This window comes from Pezoporus wallicus, unplaced genomic scaffold, assembly GCF_028554395.1.
Source record: "Pezoporus wallicus isolate ANWC-B61680 ecotype Strahan unplaced genomic scaffold, APGP_CSIRO_Pwel_v1 contig_2908, whole genome shotgun sequence".
Classification (NCBI taxonomy): Eukaryota; Metazoa; Chordata; class Aves; order Psittaciformes; family Psittacidae; genus Pezoporus; species Pezoporus wallicus.
This window is the reverse complement of record NW_026642179.1, coordinates 3,257,467-3,272,814: the sequence shown is the minus strand read 5'-3', so window position 1 is coordinate 3,272,814 and position 15,348 is coordinate 3,257,467. Positions and strand designations below refer to the sequence as shown.

Here is a 15,348-nt window from a genome sequence, read left to right as displayed (position 1 = left end):
ATAAGTCTTGTGGATTATTCTTGGTCTATTTTTCCTAACCACCATAAATGCAGGTGGGATACTACAGGCCACATGCTCAGATTAAGCGTTCAGGCTAGAGCTACTGCTGATGTTTAGCTCCAACAGCCAAGGAAATGAGGCTAAACCTTCCCTGTGCACTTTGCCCTCGTGCTGGAGACCCATGGGGTTTATTGTCAGGTTTGCTGTTATGTGGAAGCTTACGTTGCTTCCAGATCCAGACGGGCCACAGGAGGGTGTGCAAACTGCATCACTTACAGATTTAAAAACTGCCTGACCTGAGCTGCTTTTGCAAAAAGTCAGAGATACATAGAATGGTTTGGGTTCGGAGGGACCTTCAGAAGTCATTTTGTCCAACACCACTGCAATGAGGGGTCCTTGGCTACCTCTGTGCCCACAGTGAAGTTCACCACACCCTGGATAAACTGCCCAAGGATAACTTCCAGCTGAGTGCACAGCAATCAGTGTCAGTGTGCTGATACACAGTCATAACATGGAGACCTCTCGCAGTACAGAGTCCACCCCACCCAGGGGCTGTCTACCAATGCAGAGCTACCACAATAGAAAGGAGCTGGGATTAGTTGTCCTGTGTTTGAGCCACTGTGCTCAAATCACTTGCACCGGTAGCAAGAGCTTTGAAAACCAGATAAAACCAAGAGTGTGTGTGTGGTGGGATTATTGTAGGTCCTGGGTACTCTTCCTTTCCGTTTTTTGTTTGTTTTGGGATTACTATGCCTTAAGGGAAGGAGCAGTAGCATAATAATACACATTCTCTGCTTCATCTCTGGCACACTTCTCCTCAGATTCAAATATTCCCCACCTTCAAGAAACACATAGAAAAAATAGAGAGAAGCAAATACAGAATCATTCAGGTTTAGATTGGAAGGGATCTTAAAGCTCACCCAGTTCCAACCCCCTGCCATGGGCAGGGACACCTTCCACTAGAGCAAGTTGCTCAAAGCCCCGTCCAACCCTGCCTTGAACACTGCCGGGGATGGGGCAGCCACAGCTTCTCTGGGAAAACTGAGCAAACACGTGAGATGAGAAATAGCTCTTGGGGTATGTGCAAACTCCCCAAATACCACTTTATTTGCAGAAAAGCAGGGGCTGTGTGGTATGCAAAAAGCTGCAACCTTGGTCAATGCAATACGTGTAACTGGCACCATGCACTCAACAAACGCATGTGAAGAACCCACAGTCAGTTCCTAAATTCTTCAAAGGGTGAGATAAAGGCAAAATCCATGCATTCTCTTGCCTATTGTACCACTTCTGCCTGTATTTCCCTTGTCTGCAGCCAGTCAGCAGGCAGGAGGGAGGGGCAAAGCCTATGTAAAGTGTTTGGCAAGGGCTTGCAGCCTCTCCTTGACCACAGTGACTGGGAAGGGACCGCACATGGCCACCTACCTGGAGCTGCCCACCCGTGCGAGGATGCCCATCCTGGGACTGGGGACCTGGCAGGTATATACTGGAGCTGGGGACCTCTCCTTGTCCCCGTGCCTCTGGTCACACAGGTAACACCAGACTGAGAAGCACAGTAGACTTCTTCAGCAATCTCCTCTTCAGATCAGGGCAAGGCAGCAAATCCTCTGTGAGGTGTTTCTTGCTGTTTGGAATACTTCAGGTAACATGGATATTTACGCCTGTCCTTCAAGAAGCTTGTTAAGTGGGCAGGGAGTGAGCAGGGGAAGAAGGTTTATCTTAGCTATGGGCAAAAAAATGTATATTACAAAAGTTACTGCTTCTGCCTTGCTTATTTTTCTTCATGTTTTTATCTTTGCTTTTGGCTCTGGGTGTTAACATCCCAGCACGTCATGTAGGTGTCAGCTTTGACGAGCATGTGTAGGTATAGGAACTCAGGTGGCAATGAGTGGATTTAGAAATGGGGATTTACAAGAACTCCCTAAAGACTGAGGATTATTTATTTGTATGGCAGCAGAGTATGCAGCACACAGCAGGAAAATAGTTTGGCTAGTTCTTTACCTGCAAATGTTATCTAATGGGTTTTGGGAAGGGAGAAGGTTTCAGTATATACTGAATTATAAATGTAAAAAGAGCCTGGAAATGAGCTGAAAATTTTAAGAAAGTGAGTTTCTTAAGGAAGAAAAATAGTGAATTATCCCCTGGATTTGGGACTGGAAATGAGTATGTTGAATTGCAGGCTGCCAACCGTATGAAACACTGTCCAGTTAGCGTAAAAGTACGTTAAATTATTCTTGCTATACTTTGGGGTCAGCTGCTGCTGATCATCATATACCTTAGGTACAAATGGGGATAAGTTTGTTTAACCCTTTCAGTCATGATTGGTCTGATGACAAAATACACTAAGAAGCCAGCAATAACTAAGTAGGCTCTAAAAACCCAAAGCGTTTCTTGCATGGACATTGTGATGGATGAGCTCCCTGAAGGAGCCTATTGAGACGCTAACAGGAACTGGTTAGGACTAAACAGAAGGAAAACTTTGGACACATGATCCCTGCCACCACAAAAATCTCTTGTGTTAAAGCAATGAAAACATAGCCCAAACCCACTGTGATTACTTCATCATAGCTACTTGATCTCAAGGTTCCCACAGCAACTTCTTGTGTTTCGGTGTGGCAATGGGGCTTCTCCTTTACCCAGTCACGCTGACTTGGGAGTCCTGTTCAGTGAGCACCACAATGGATTATCTTTTCTGAAGGACAGCCCACATTACAGACTCTGGGTAACCACAGGGTCTATTGTTGCCTTTGTTCTCCAACAATTCCTCCTTCACCCAAAAGCAATGCTGACTGCTCCTACATGGCAGCTTTCCCACATTGCAGCAGCACACAAGGATAAGGTAACCTATAAAGCCTGGCGTTTGGCAGGTGTCCCCATTAGCCTGCTTCCCCAGGGGCTGCAGCATTCGTACATAGGAGAGGGTTGGGATGGGGAAAGGGGCTGCAGAAAGGAAAGCTTGTAAGACTTTACACCGGCTACTTGGTTGTGTGGAAAAAACCGCTGCAGTTTCCATGTTATTTTAAATTTAGGTGAACCAACCAAGAGCCCTTCATCGGAAATGTTTGGAGAAGTGAAGTCATTAAAAAGAAGATGATGGGTGGGGATGCAATGAGGTTAAATATAGGAGGTGGTCACGGTTTTGAGCCGTGTTTCTGCTTGAAGTGTCATTTTCCAGAGTCAGCATCCAGTCATCAAACAACTCCTCAGTGTCTTCAAGCCAAGGATCTCAACCGATCCCTTTGCTATTAAATACCAGGCTCTGTATTTCACCCAGGAGGTGGCACTGTCTGTAGTGTTTTGGCGTCGTCCTCTCACCTCCCTGTCCTGTGTCAACAAGAACCAGGCTGTTTGTGTGCAGGGCCAGCAACCTCTCCAGAGCTGATTCATTTCCTCATGTTGCCAGGATCTCACACTGAAATTAGGCGAATTAAAACTCCTTTTGAGATAGTCTGGTGTCCGAATGTGAATGTTCAATCCTTAGAAAAGGCCAATCAGCTCAGACAACTCATTGGTGACTCCCATGGCCATTTATATTCCAGAAAACTAAATGAAAGCAAGATCCAGACTGGAACACCTCATTATTTGGGAGCTTAAAGTCTCCAGATTTGCAGAGCAGCAAACTTCTTTTCCTGATGTTTGCCAAATTACCAGTTTCTGTTCTCGTTTCAGTCTCTCCAGGGAACAGCCAGAGATGCAGTGAAGTTTGCCATCGATGTTGGGTACTGCCACTTTGATTGTGCTTACCTCTACCAGAACGAGAGTGAGATTGGGGATGCAGTACGGGAAAAAATCAAGGAGGGGGTTGTGAGGCGAGAAGACCTCTTTATTGTCAGTAAGGTAGGTCCTTGGGTAACCTGTCTAACATGAGGCCAGCTCCCAGGAGGAGAGGCAAGGTCCCAACCTGCAAAGTGCCAGGGGATGTGACTGGTCTGTGAATTAACTCAGGGCAAAGCGTTTTATGGATGGAGGGAAGGAAGAGGTCAACTCCTAAAGAACAAAAAGGGCTGGATTTGAGAGGGATTTTTTGTAGTCCATATCCATTGTCAGCGATGGAGACAGGAACTGAGGCCGTGCTCTCAGTTGCCTCTGAGACAGGAAGCAGGGCTATTGTATTCGTGGTCACTCCCGCTGTGTTGCCGGCCTCAGCCTGTTAGCTCCTGTATGTTATGTTGTGTTTTGTTTTTTCCCCACAACAATAGTAGGAAAAATAAAGTAACTTCTATCTGCTGGAAGCTGGCAGGTCAATTTTCACCAGTTTTGCTTTATTTTCTTTGCTGTGTTTAATTGTTGTGTGAATCGTTGGAATTTTAGAGTATCTCATCCTTATTTTACTTAATGGACAGTTAAATAAGGTGCACAAAAGTGGCATTTCCTCAAGGCAAGAAGATGTGCCGTATCGTGAGCTCCCTCTGTGTCTGCGCTGTGTGTTTCCCTGTTAGGGATGCTCTGTGGTTGTGAGGTTAGGAGAGCAGCTCCCAAGCTTTGTGTTACCCCCGCAGCTGTGGTCCACCTTCCATGAGAGATCCCTGGTGAAGGAGGCATGCCAGAAGACGCTTGCTGCCCTCCAAATGGATTATTTGGATCTCTACCTGATGCACTGGCCCATGGGATTCAAGGTATTGAGACTTCTAAATCATGGATCCAATTACCATCCAGGTCACATTCCGCTTAAAGCCTGGGATTGGACTGCCATTTGCTTATCCAGGATCAAACAGTTGTGCATTACTTAGCTCCTGTTTTTCTCTTCTCCCTCTACCCCCAGGTTAAATAAATCCTCGTTTCCCCATGGTGTCACATCCCTGGCCTTCCCCCAGCCTGACTGAGGCACATACAAGTGTCTGCCCTTCCTCTGCCTGCAGGGCAGGCTCTCAAGGGGCAGATTTTCTTGGAGATTACTCTGTTCCTACAGATGACTGGTTTTGGTCACCTCTCTCTCCCGCAGCACAAACATAAGGCAGGATGTCCAGCACCTCCAGCTCCACACACTTGTATCGTTTCTAAGAGACTCCTTTAACTGTTACAATCCAGCCTACCTTAAACTCCCTTTTCTTTTGTGATGACAGGCAGGAGAGGAGCTGTTTCCTGCAGATGGAAATGGCATGATCATTCCCAGCGATACAGATTTTCTGGATACATGGGAGGTACGTTCATTGACGGGCCAAAAAATCCTTGCTAATTTGAAATAACAGTGAAAAAGTTAAGGTTTCCACTTTGGGAATTGTTCTCAGCAAGTTGCTGATGTGAAGTATTCCAGATTGATGATTTATCTGTGTCCTTGGGCTCCTTCTTGTGTTACTTTGCCAAAACTGAGGTATTTTTATGTCTACTGCTTACTAAACTGGCTGGGTGGGCATGGCATGAGGAAACCTTTGACTGTGTGTGTACCCTGCAGCGGCTTTAGCTGACATATTCTGTCACTTCAGTCCCCACACCACTCTCTGGGTATTCACTGGTGGCTTTAGCTGTAGCCACACTCATCCCCAGTTGCACCTCAGCTGTCCAGACCACAGGAAAGCCAACGTGGCTGTGTCAATGTAGCCAGAACATCCAAATCTCCCCCCTCTAGAAAGTACTAAAACTTGCCCAAAGCCCACCTCTAAAGCTGTGTGCGTTGCAACATGAGCAGGCAGGAGCACAGGGATACAAAACTTGGGTGCAAGCTCAAATTTCTGCTTGGCTGACGGTCTGGGCTTCCTTTGCCCTCTCCCCTCACTGTGTGCTCAGCATGGCCAGGCTGCAAGAAGACAAGAGACTCACCAGAGTTAGAGGAATTTGCTGATGTGCTTTTCCTTCTGCCATGTGAAGAACAAGGCTCATTTCTGTGGCTCATTTGAAGGAAAAAGAGGACATTTCAGGCTGCTGCTTATGATAGCAACTGCAAATAAACATGAATTTTGCTTTGGAAGAGGTGTTTCTTTTGCTCTAAAGGCTGGTAGTAGATGATTTTCTCCTGTTTCTTTTCTGCTGGAGGTGTCAATCTAATTATGGCTGTCCAGCTGTTTTATTGTTTGTTAGTGTGAAAGAAAATAGGTGGAGGTGGTGCAACACAGCACCGCATATGCTCTACTGCCACTGCTAAATGGTACATCTCCCTTGGGAAATTAATCACCATTAATGAGCAGGTATCCTGCTCTAGCTCCTCCAGAACAGCTCCTTGTCAAGCCGCTCTGTCCCATATGACAAGCCTTTTGTTAGGGGATAATTATTTTGTTAGCTGAGGAATTACCCTAGCGAAAAACCTCTTTTATTTAGGAGCAGGAGGTCTACCTGGGGATAATTTTTCAGTATCCGTGAGTTAATAACAGTGTAGTAATTGTTAATCTTGAATAATGCTGTAGTTTATTTGAATGATGATACATGATGTGAGAGGCTGTCTTAGACCAGGGTCCCACCAGTCAATGTCCTGTACTAACATCACATCAGAAGAGGATGCCAGCCATGATGATTTTTACCACTGAAGTCTTTGCACAGGCACTTTTTCCATAAACAAATTTAAATCTTAATTCAGTAGCAAGTCTGATTCTGTAGTGTTTCTAGGCTATGGAAGAGCTGGTGGATGCAGGAATGGTGAAGGCGATTGGAGTCTCCAACTTCAACTGCAAACAGATAGATCAGCTTCTGAGCAAACCCGGCTTAAGACACAAACCTGCAAATAATCAGGTAAATTGCTCTCAAACTCATCAGTCCTGATATCACATCTGTCTGGGGTGCTGCATTTCATGGGACAGCACTAGCAGTAAATGACCTTCTATGTTAAGGCTGTGCTTTTTTGTGTCTGCATGGGAATACCCCTGTATTTACTAAATAAGAAAGTAATGAAGATGCAGAACATTCTGTGCCCTAGCATGGAACATCACTAACAGTAAATGACCTTTTATGTTAAGGCTGTGCTTTTTCATATCTGCATGGGAATACACCTGTATTTGGCTAAATGATAAAGCAATGAAAGATGCAGAACGTTCTGTGCCCTTCCTTGCATAGGAAGCTGCAGGCACACAAGCCTGTGGCACTCCTGGGTTGAAAGTGCAGCCTTCACCTTTCTTCTGGCTGCAGCACTGAGCTAATGCAGGCTGAGAACTGAGCTCTGCAATGGAGAATGTGACAGGGCTTACCCTTCTCCCTTTGTACAGTCCCCAAGGGAAAAGATAGGATCAGAGCCAGGCTACGCTGCTGGAGTAAATAGGTAGGACTAGGTGACATGAGAGTTGGGTGCTTCAGCTGGATGTGCACAGCTGGTCCTTGAAGCCCATTGGTATAGGGACTGTGAGAAGTCATGAAAAACGAGGCAGGCAGCTGGAAAAAGAAACTAATGTGTAAAGATTGTTGGAGGCAGGGTTGGGAAACACTGACTCTTAAAAACCTCATAGCTGCAGAAAAAACAACCTATTACAAAGCTGGTATGGGGTTTGTTAGGTCACCATACTGATGTTACACATTGAAGTACCTTCTGCTTCTGTAGATTGAGAGCCACCCCTATCTTCCTCAGGAAGAGCTGATCAAGTTTTGCCAGTCCAAGGGCATCTCTGTCACTGCATATTGTCCCCTTGGGGCACCCAACTGGCCATGGTAAGAATGCTTTGTGAAACTTCTATCTCAGACATAGATTGAAGCCAATGTAGTAAACCAATATTAGGATGTGGATAAACCCTCACAGGGTAAAACTGATGTAGTTAGCAGGAGATTTACTTATTCTTTAAAAATTACACACATGCAGAGAAATCTCTCACACTTACTGTGATATTCAGTTTGCTAACTCATACCTGTGCTGTTACTGGAGTTTCATATTTAGGAGAAAAAGGATCAGTTGGTTGGTGAAAGTAGCAAAGATAATTCTAAACTGAGCTTGGGTGAGCTTATTAAACATGTGAGAGAACTTCTGAACTAAAACACCCCCAAAGCAAAGCAGCAAATGCTTATGAGAACAGCAGCTTTGCAGTCCTGCTGAGATGAATGGATTAGGTTTTTGAAAGGATGACTTGAAGAGATTTTGCTTTTACTCAAGACTTCATGGCTGGGACAGGATGTTTACCAGAGCAGCTGTGCTTGTGAAGGACACGACAGCTGCCCATTCTTAAGATGAAATTTTTGGGATCTGGACCAAAGAAATTTCCAGCCTCATCCCAGGCTGGACTGAAATGTGTTACAGTGACCTGTTACACTAGAAGCTACAGGCCTCTTCTCATGCCAAATGGCAATGAAAGGGAAAGAACAAAGGCAGGGACAGGAGCAAAAAGAATATAGTGAATCAAAGTGCATGAGATTATGCCTGCTTATTATTTAAATGGTATTTTTACACTACAGTGCCTGAGGGAGAAACAGTGGACCATTCAACTGCTTAAATCTGCTTTTTATTTTCATAGGTCCAAGCCTGAGGATATTTCCCTTTTTGATGATCCCCAAATTAAGGAAATTGCACTCAAGTACAACAAAACCCCAGCTCAGGTTAATACCACTCATAGTATTTTCCCTGGCAATGGGTGTTTTTATGACTTGTGCTAAAGTAGCTATTTACAGAGGTATTACGGAAAGCTGAGTTCCAGCTGTGTCCCACATACATTGTAATGCTTTAAAAAAAAAAAATACTACCTCTAAGCCAAGTTTTAAAGATGGACAGAAGATTACCAATGCCTTTGGGCTTTAAATAGCACACTAGCCACCTCTATGTGCAGCATCCCTGACTGATCCTGAACTCTTGTTCAATGCACTCCCATGCTGTCATCTCAAGAGACAGATAACGATTAAATGAGCTCAGGTAGTAACTGGGGAAGGTTTACTACACTGCTTTTTCTCTGTGAACCATCTTTGATAATTAGCAGAACTGATCCGTTTAACTGTGTAGCCATTTACGGGCTTTGGCTTTCAGAAGACAGGCAGAGCTTGTCCACTGTAACTCCCCATCTGCTCCTGCAGGTGCTTATCCGCCTCCAGATTCAAAGAAATGTGAGTGTAATTCCCAAATCTGTCACTCCACACCGCATTGAAGAAAATTTTAAGGTAAGAGGGTACCTTATGAGATTATCAATGGTGTCAAACTTTACACAGAAAAAAAATCCACTCTGCCAGTGGGACAAAGTACTCCCTTCATAGCTGGAGCTAGTAGTCTTCCATCCGACAGATACTGTAGGTCACTTTATGAATGCAAAGCATTACTTTAGAAGTAAGGAGCCATGTCTCCTTCACTAGAATACATTGACAGAGATTAACTTTTCCCTCTTGTGATACAAATATGATGCAATTAGACCCCACCAGCACTGTAACTTTATGACATTCACTCATTGCTCACCACAATAATGCATCTTCTGGCACAGTTCCTTGGACTCCAACAAATACAGCAATTTGCTACTTCTGTTTTTGGTGTTTTTGCAACTTCTCTTCTTGCAAACTGAAGTAACTCAGCTGGTTTGGAACTTTATTCAGGTGTTTGACTTTGAATTGGCTGAAGAGGAGATGGGAACCTTACTGGCTTTCAAGAAGCGGTATCGCATTTGTACTTTAAATGAGTGAGTACCTCCTCCTTCATGTTTTAGCAAGATTAGATTGTTACTGGATATCCTTTTAACAGACAGCATTTGAAAACCCCACTTTAAAAGAGAAGGAACTGTAGCCAATATCCAGTCACATCCCTATGTGTCGGAATCCAACACTAGGGTGTATTAGAGCACTGCCTGTCTTGTGCAGGTTGGTAGCACTAGATTTTTGCAGGGACATTGTGTGTTAAGACATCTTGTAACAGATGCATACTAAACTGCTGTCTGAAAATCAAAATCAGCAGGGAACTCCAAAATAAATAGGCAGCCTTCCACCCCCGCCTCCTCTGTTTTCTTTGGCTACTTCATATAAGAGACAGTCACTGTAAATAAACTTTTTAAGAATGAGAGTTTTAAGTTTTTTTGAAGTGAAAAGCTGTGCCTATGTATTTATGCCAACATTATTAAAGCAGCATCTAGGTAATACAGCTGTTAGATACAGACTTACCAAGATCTGCAATTCATTCTGTTTTCACAGGTTACCCACTTACCTAATAGCATACTGCAGATCTAGGAGTTAACAAGAGAGTGGTTTCATGTTGCAGACAAGTTTGGCAATTTCAGCTAAGCAAAAGATACAGTGCCTTTTGAGAACAAGGTCACTGGTATATGTGAAGGCTGCAGAGCATTAATTTCCACTGCTCCATGTAAATTAAGCAAACCCACATTAGTGTTTTTGCTGTAGCTCACAGTTTTAGTTCTGAAGAGTTTCTGTCAGGGGGAAAAGCTTTTTCATCTTAGCCCTGAAGTGTTTTAATCATACTCTCTTTTTCTAGATGCAAAAATCACAAGGACTATCCTTTTTTGGGAGAGTAACATAGGCACCACCATCAGATCCTCCAGGGACCAGGACCATATATCATTATTTCAAATAATTTGTAATATTTCATGTGTATTAAACCACAATATAAGTGGAATATGCATTACAAGATAGGAGAAGATAACACAGGCACTATGAAAAGTAATCTTTGAACATGCATGTGTTTGCTTCCCTTATTGTCCACTACAGTTATATCATTCTTTATCTGTATTTTTTGCTCTGCTTTTGTAGTGAAATTCTCAGTTTTAGCAAAATGTATGTTCTCTTATCATTTAGTAATAACAGTTGAAGAAGTTTAATAAACCTGAGTGTTTGGGATTTGTGAAAAGCAGCTTTTGTCATAAATAAAAATCCTGACCAATTTTAGAGAAATTTAGATTCTCCTTGTGGCTGTATTTGTGGACAAAAGTTCACAACATGATACCTTTAAGCTGTTAACGCAAGACAATCCATTTAACATCGGAAGGTCTTGATAACACAATACACAGCTTTAGAGTCTTAGTTCAGTAATCTCAGTATAACAGACTAAAAGCTCTTTAGAGGACACCACTGAATTATATTTCAGGAACGTTTTCTTAATGAGGTTTCCTATTTATGAACTGCTAAAAACTAATAAACTGGTAGGAGATTTGTATGTTTGGTTTATCATATCTACAAAAGTATATAAATACTGCTTTTCATCAGTAGAATAGCTGCAGTTAAAACTGTGAATCGCTCCCAGCAAATCTAAAGTCTGATAAAGTAGACACAGAGGAATTATTTTGTTTGGCAACTGTCTTATTTAACAAGCAGAGAAGTTGGGCAACTTCTTAGAAGCCAAAAGTAGATGTTTGCTCTCTTGTGCTGCTCCCTAAATACTGTCTGCTTGTGCTTTGACTAAAAGGATGTCACTGGATGTTGCTTTCTATGGTAAAAAAAAAAAAGTCAGTGCTACTGCAACCCATACATCTGCTGGAGTTTTAATGAGGTGTGTGTTAATCAAGATTTCTTGCTTTTGAACTCTAACAAGTGACTCAAAATGCCTGTGATTGCTCTACGCTCTTCCAGGCCAGCAGGACAACAGTGTGGATCAGCACTGCCTGCAGAGAGGAAGGACAATTGTGTAATTTAGGTTCAGGGCTCAGATACACACTTGATGGATATCCTTTCCCAACTGATTTTCTTTGTAGTCAATAAAGGAAGTGATGACATAGCTTTGGGCTACTTTAGACCTTTGCAAGATGTTTGAATAACATATGCCCTAGAAACAGCCATTTCATCAAATTGTATTTCCTACAACAACCCTTCGATAGAAAGAGGTCTGAAAAGGGTATCAACAATTGTCACCAAACAGTTATAATACAGTGGGATGGACAGGAAGGTGTCTGTAATAAGTACTCCCTTTCATTCTCCCCTAAGTTCAAATTCAGTTCAAATTCAAAAGGTCAGTCACAGGATATTATCATAGTTGCAGTCAGACAAGGAGCTATGTGGAAGGTACTCCGCCTCCAGGCATCCAGACTGCAGTCAGGTTGTCAATCTACTGCAGCAGGAGCAGTACACACTTCAGGCTGTGGCATACAGCCCATCTTGACATATTCTCTACTTCATAGGAATTTTCTAACAACATTCCAATTTAATCACATCTATCAGACCTGAAGTTATTTACAGGATGTTTATAGACCGTGGCAGGCAGGAAGTCAGACTAGATGATCACAGTAGTCATATAATAGCAAAAAATTCAAAACAAGTTAGAAGCCAGAGACTGTGCATTTGTTTTAGAGACAATAGATCTTTTCAGCTGCAGAGACTTTAGCAAAGGTAAAAGGAGAAAAACTTGGGTGATGTCAGTTACAGGGAAATAAAGTACCTTCTCTTCTGCAGTGGAGATGCAGCCGTATGCCTTAATGTCCCTTTCCAGCAGATCATTGTTGCCTCACAGCAACCACAGCAGCAGGCTTACTGCCATCATAGGCTGCTATAAGTTGCTCAAGCAGCACACTTTCTAGCTTCACCTGATATAAGAAAAGCAAGTGCCTGGAAAACATAGGGTTAAAATACTTTTAACTTAACTTACGTCTGAGATAGAGAATAATATTTGTGTTGTAAGCCTGTGGTGTGATAACAGAATTTAGTAGTCTTACTAACAAGAGTGAATTATTTTCCATCCTTCTAAAGAGTGAATTATTTCTTACCAGCCTTCTAATTATCAGTTAATTTGGAGACAGTGACTCCCAAACATCTGCCAGCTTGGGATACTCCTTGTCTGCCCATCCTGTTCTGCTTGCAATTAATTTTGTATGAAGGTTACACTGTCCTAAATATTCGCCAGCTATCAGGAACTTGCAGATACAGTTGGTTTCAGCTAATTTGTGATTACTGGAGCATCCAACTGTGCCAAAGGTGAAAAGTGCATCCTGAGGAAGACTGCTTACTTGATGTTGAAGACCCCTGCCCACGACCATCAGAGAGCAGTGCACAAGCACCAAAAGGGAGGAGACTTATGATGATGAGTACCTAAACAAATTATAATATCCCCACAGAACTCTCAGGAATCTAATGAATATGCATGTTTGTGCATAATAACTATCTGCTTGCTTAATCCCTCGGTGTGCAAGTTAGGAAGAGCAATCCCCCCTTGCACCCAGTGCTGTAATAAACACACCTGATGTATAACTCTGAGTTGTAGAGTCTGATTTTGTGCCTCACACCTGCCCCAGCATTCCTGTGCTGTAATTGCATCTGCTATCTGCAGAGAGGAAACGACAAAGCATGATCTCCCTTGATTCAGTTTTGAGGATTCCAGAAATTTTCCAGCCTCTTGTGTTTTTAGTGAGTTTAGACTTTGCTTTACATAGAACCTAATTGTTAAGGAAATAAAATTTGCTATCACAGGCTAGGGTAGAGACTTGGGCATGTTTTTCTGCTATTGCGAAGAGGAGCAAGTGTTTTGTTGGTCAGATCACTGCTGCAGAAGGGAGGAAGCAACAAGCTACAACAGTCTCCTGAAGAGTTTTGTTCTGTCAGTGCAGGGACTTGCAGCAGAGGTATTACCACACATTGACAAGTGCTAGAAACTTGCTAGTCTCCGTCTTCAGATTAATTTGACCCTTGCGATTAATAAGCAAGCATACCTTTAACCCACTCCCTCTTTTGTGGTTATAACTAATTCAAGTCCATGCTGCTATCTAGGCACATGCAGTGACAGTTTGTCTCCGCATACTTTTCAGTGGCCCATGAAGCATTAATTAGTTACTAATCTCCAGCTGCATCAGTGTCTAAACACAAGGAACAGATGTGGAAGGGGCCACTTTATATACCCTTTTACAGACCTGAAAATACAGAGGCCATCTCTGAAAGCCAGGAGAGAGAATGCCATGCTACACCAAAAAAAAAAAAAAAAGGCTCCAGGAAAAGAACATAATATCCTCCCAGTGTCAGATATAGCATAAACAGGCTCAAGTCACCATGATCAGCTGTATGGAACGGAGTTTCTTGAAGGACTAAGCAGTTTCTATTCCTGTGTGTCTACTTCCTCAGCAGCAAAATCATTAGCTTTCTGTCAGAACTACAGCAAGACACCAGTACTGTCCACATAGTTTTCAGTATCCATCAGCTATGGAGCAGTGCTTTTAGACCAAACCCACAGACATCTTTCCTAGTCAGCAGTGAGACTGTCTGTGCCACTGGACTGAACCCAGTAAATGGAAAACACCTTATCTTAGCATTTTGTCTTTGTATCACAACATGTTGACCCACAACTTGAGCTTTTATTGCACAGTTCATCCATTCTGGCACAGTAAAGCCTTCATGAAAAGTTCCAAAGGGACTTAGTGGAAAAAAGAATAAGAAGTCCATGTTTTAGAGGGAAAACATAAAAACATAGTTAATGAACAACAAGTTCGAAACTCTTTGCTGCTCAGCTTTTCCATCTATTATAATTCCAAGCTCTCATATTGAGCTCAGTATCATTCAAAAGCAAGCAGAATGAGAAACAAGAAAAACAGTAAAGCAAGATACCCATTCTATGAACTTTTTGCATTCAATCCCACCAAAAAAATCCTTGCCTTCCCCTGTACCTTAAAAAAAAAGATTTACAGAAGACTGCCTAGGATAATCAATGACCTAGGAATAATTTATACAGCTGGCAATTAAGCAGCCTATGACTTTATTTGACATGACAGCAGAGAGCTATGCCAAAGTTTGCCAAATCTAAAGCAGCTTGGAAAGTATGGCTGGAAATAGACTAGTTGCTGTCTCCTCCGCTATAAAAACTAGCGGCAGACATGCACAAAAAGTAGCACATAGCAACTCTTCATAAGATGTGTGGGTATGAAAAATCATTCCTTTGGAATGTGGCAGATTCACAAGGTAATTGAACAAGAAAGAGTTAACTGTTAAACTGACTGTTAAACAAAAGACCTTAAACTGCTGTCAGAATAAAGAACACACCATTGCAATGCTCAAATTACTCATCTTCAACTTGTTCTGGCTACACCTGCAGACAGGATGCTGCAGTAGGCAGTATTTAGCCTGATTCAGTTCAGCTGTGCTTATGAGCAGCTATCCTTTAATCAGGCTTATTTAATTTCAGAAGAAGAGAAATTGTATATTCAGCTTTTCTTCTTAAGAACTTGGAAAACAGATTTAGCTCTGTGGATAACTGTACAATGCCCTTCAACAAATTAAGATGCAAGAGTAGCATGGCCTGTGAAAGAGTTAAGAGTTGCCGCTCGGCTTAAATGAGCAAGGTCTGTACCAGAGTAAGGCAGGGCTCTAGATTTTAAGTGACCAAGGACAAGGCAGAGAGAGGGATGACAAATAGTTACTAACAGAGTTTATAGATTACAAACTAGGGGAGTCTTAAGTGATTAAAAAGGAAGTTATTTGTCCTGAGTCAGCTGTTCTGTGCCCCAATTAAGCAAGAGACTCCACATCTCTAGTCATATCTTCATCATAGTGGCTGCAGATCAAAACCCCAAATCCTGTTTTGAATAATGTAGTTTCTTATGCCCCAGATTTCAC

General features: G+C 42.6%; 1 protein-coding gene and 1 long non-coding RNA gene across 2 annotated transcripts; one reads left to right on the top strand and one right to left on the bottom strand.

Annotated features, from left to right (window-relative positions):
• Window positions 1–1,234: 1,234 nt before the first annotated feature.
• On the top strand, window positions 1,235–9,084 carry LOC130609275 (aldo-keto reductase family 1 member B1-like). The gene is made up of 8 exons (XM_057428084.1): window positions 1,235–1,476; window positions 3,667–3,834; window positions 4,497–4,613; window positions 5,061–5,138; window positions 6,535–6,657; window positions 7,457–7,563; window positions 8,358–8,439; window positions 8,908–9,084. The coding sequence occupies exons 1-8, from the start codon at window positions 1,411–1,413 to the stop codon at window positions 9,082–9,084; spliced, it is 918 nt and encodes a 305-aa protein (XP_057284067.1). The 5' UTR covers window positions 1,235–1,410.
• A 2,855-nt stretch (window positions 9,085–11,939) lies between these two features.
• On the bottom strand, window positions 11,940–13,496 carry LOC130609276 (uncharacterized). Its single transcript, XR_008974748.1, has 2 exons — window positions 13,035–13,496; window positions 11,940–12,338 (listed from the first exon to the last, which is right to left on the bottom strand). It is a non-coding gene; the product is annotated as an uncharacterized LOC130609276 (long non-coding RNA).
• Window positions 13,497–15,348: the final 1,852 nt, after the last annotated feature.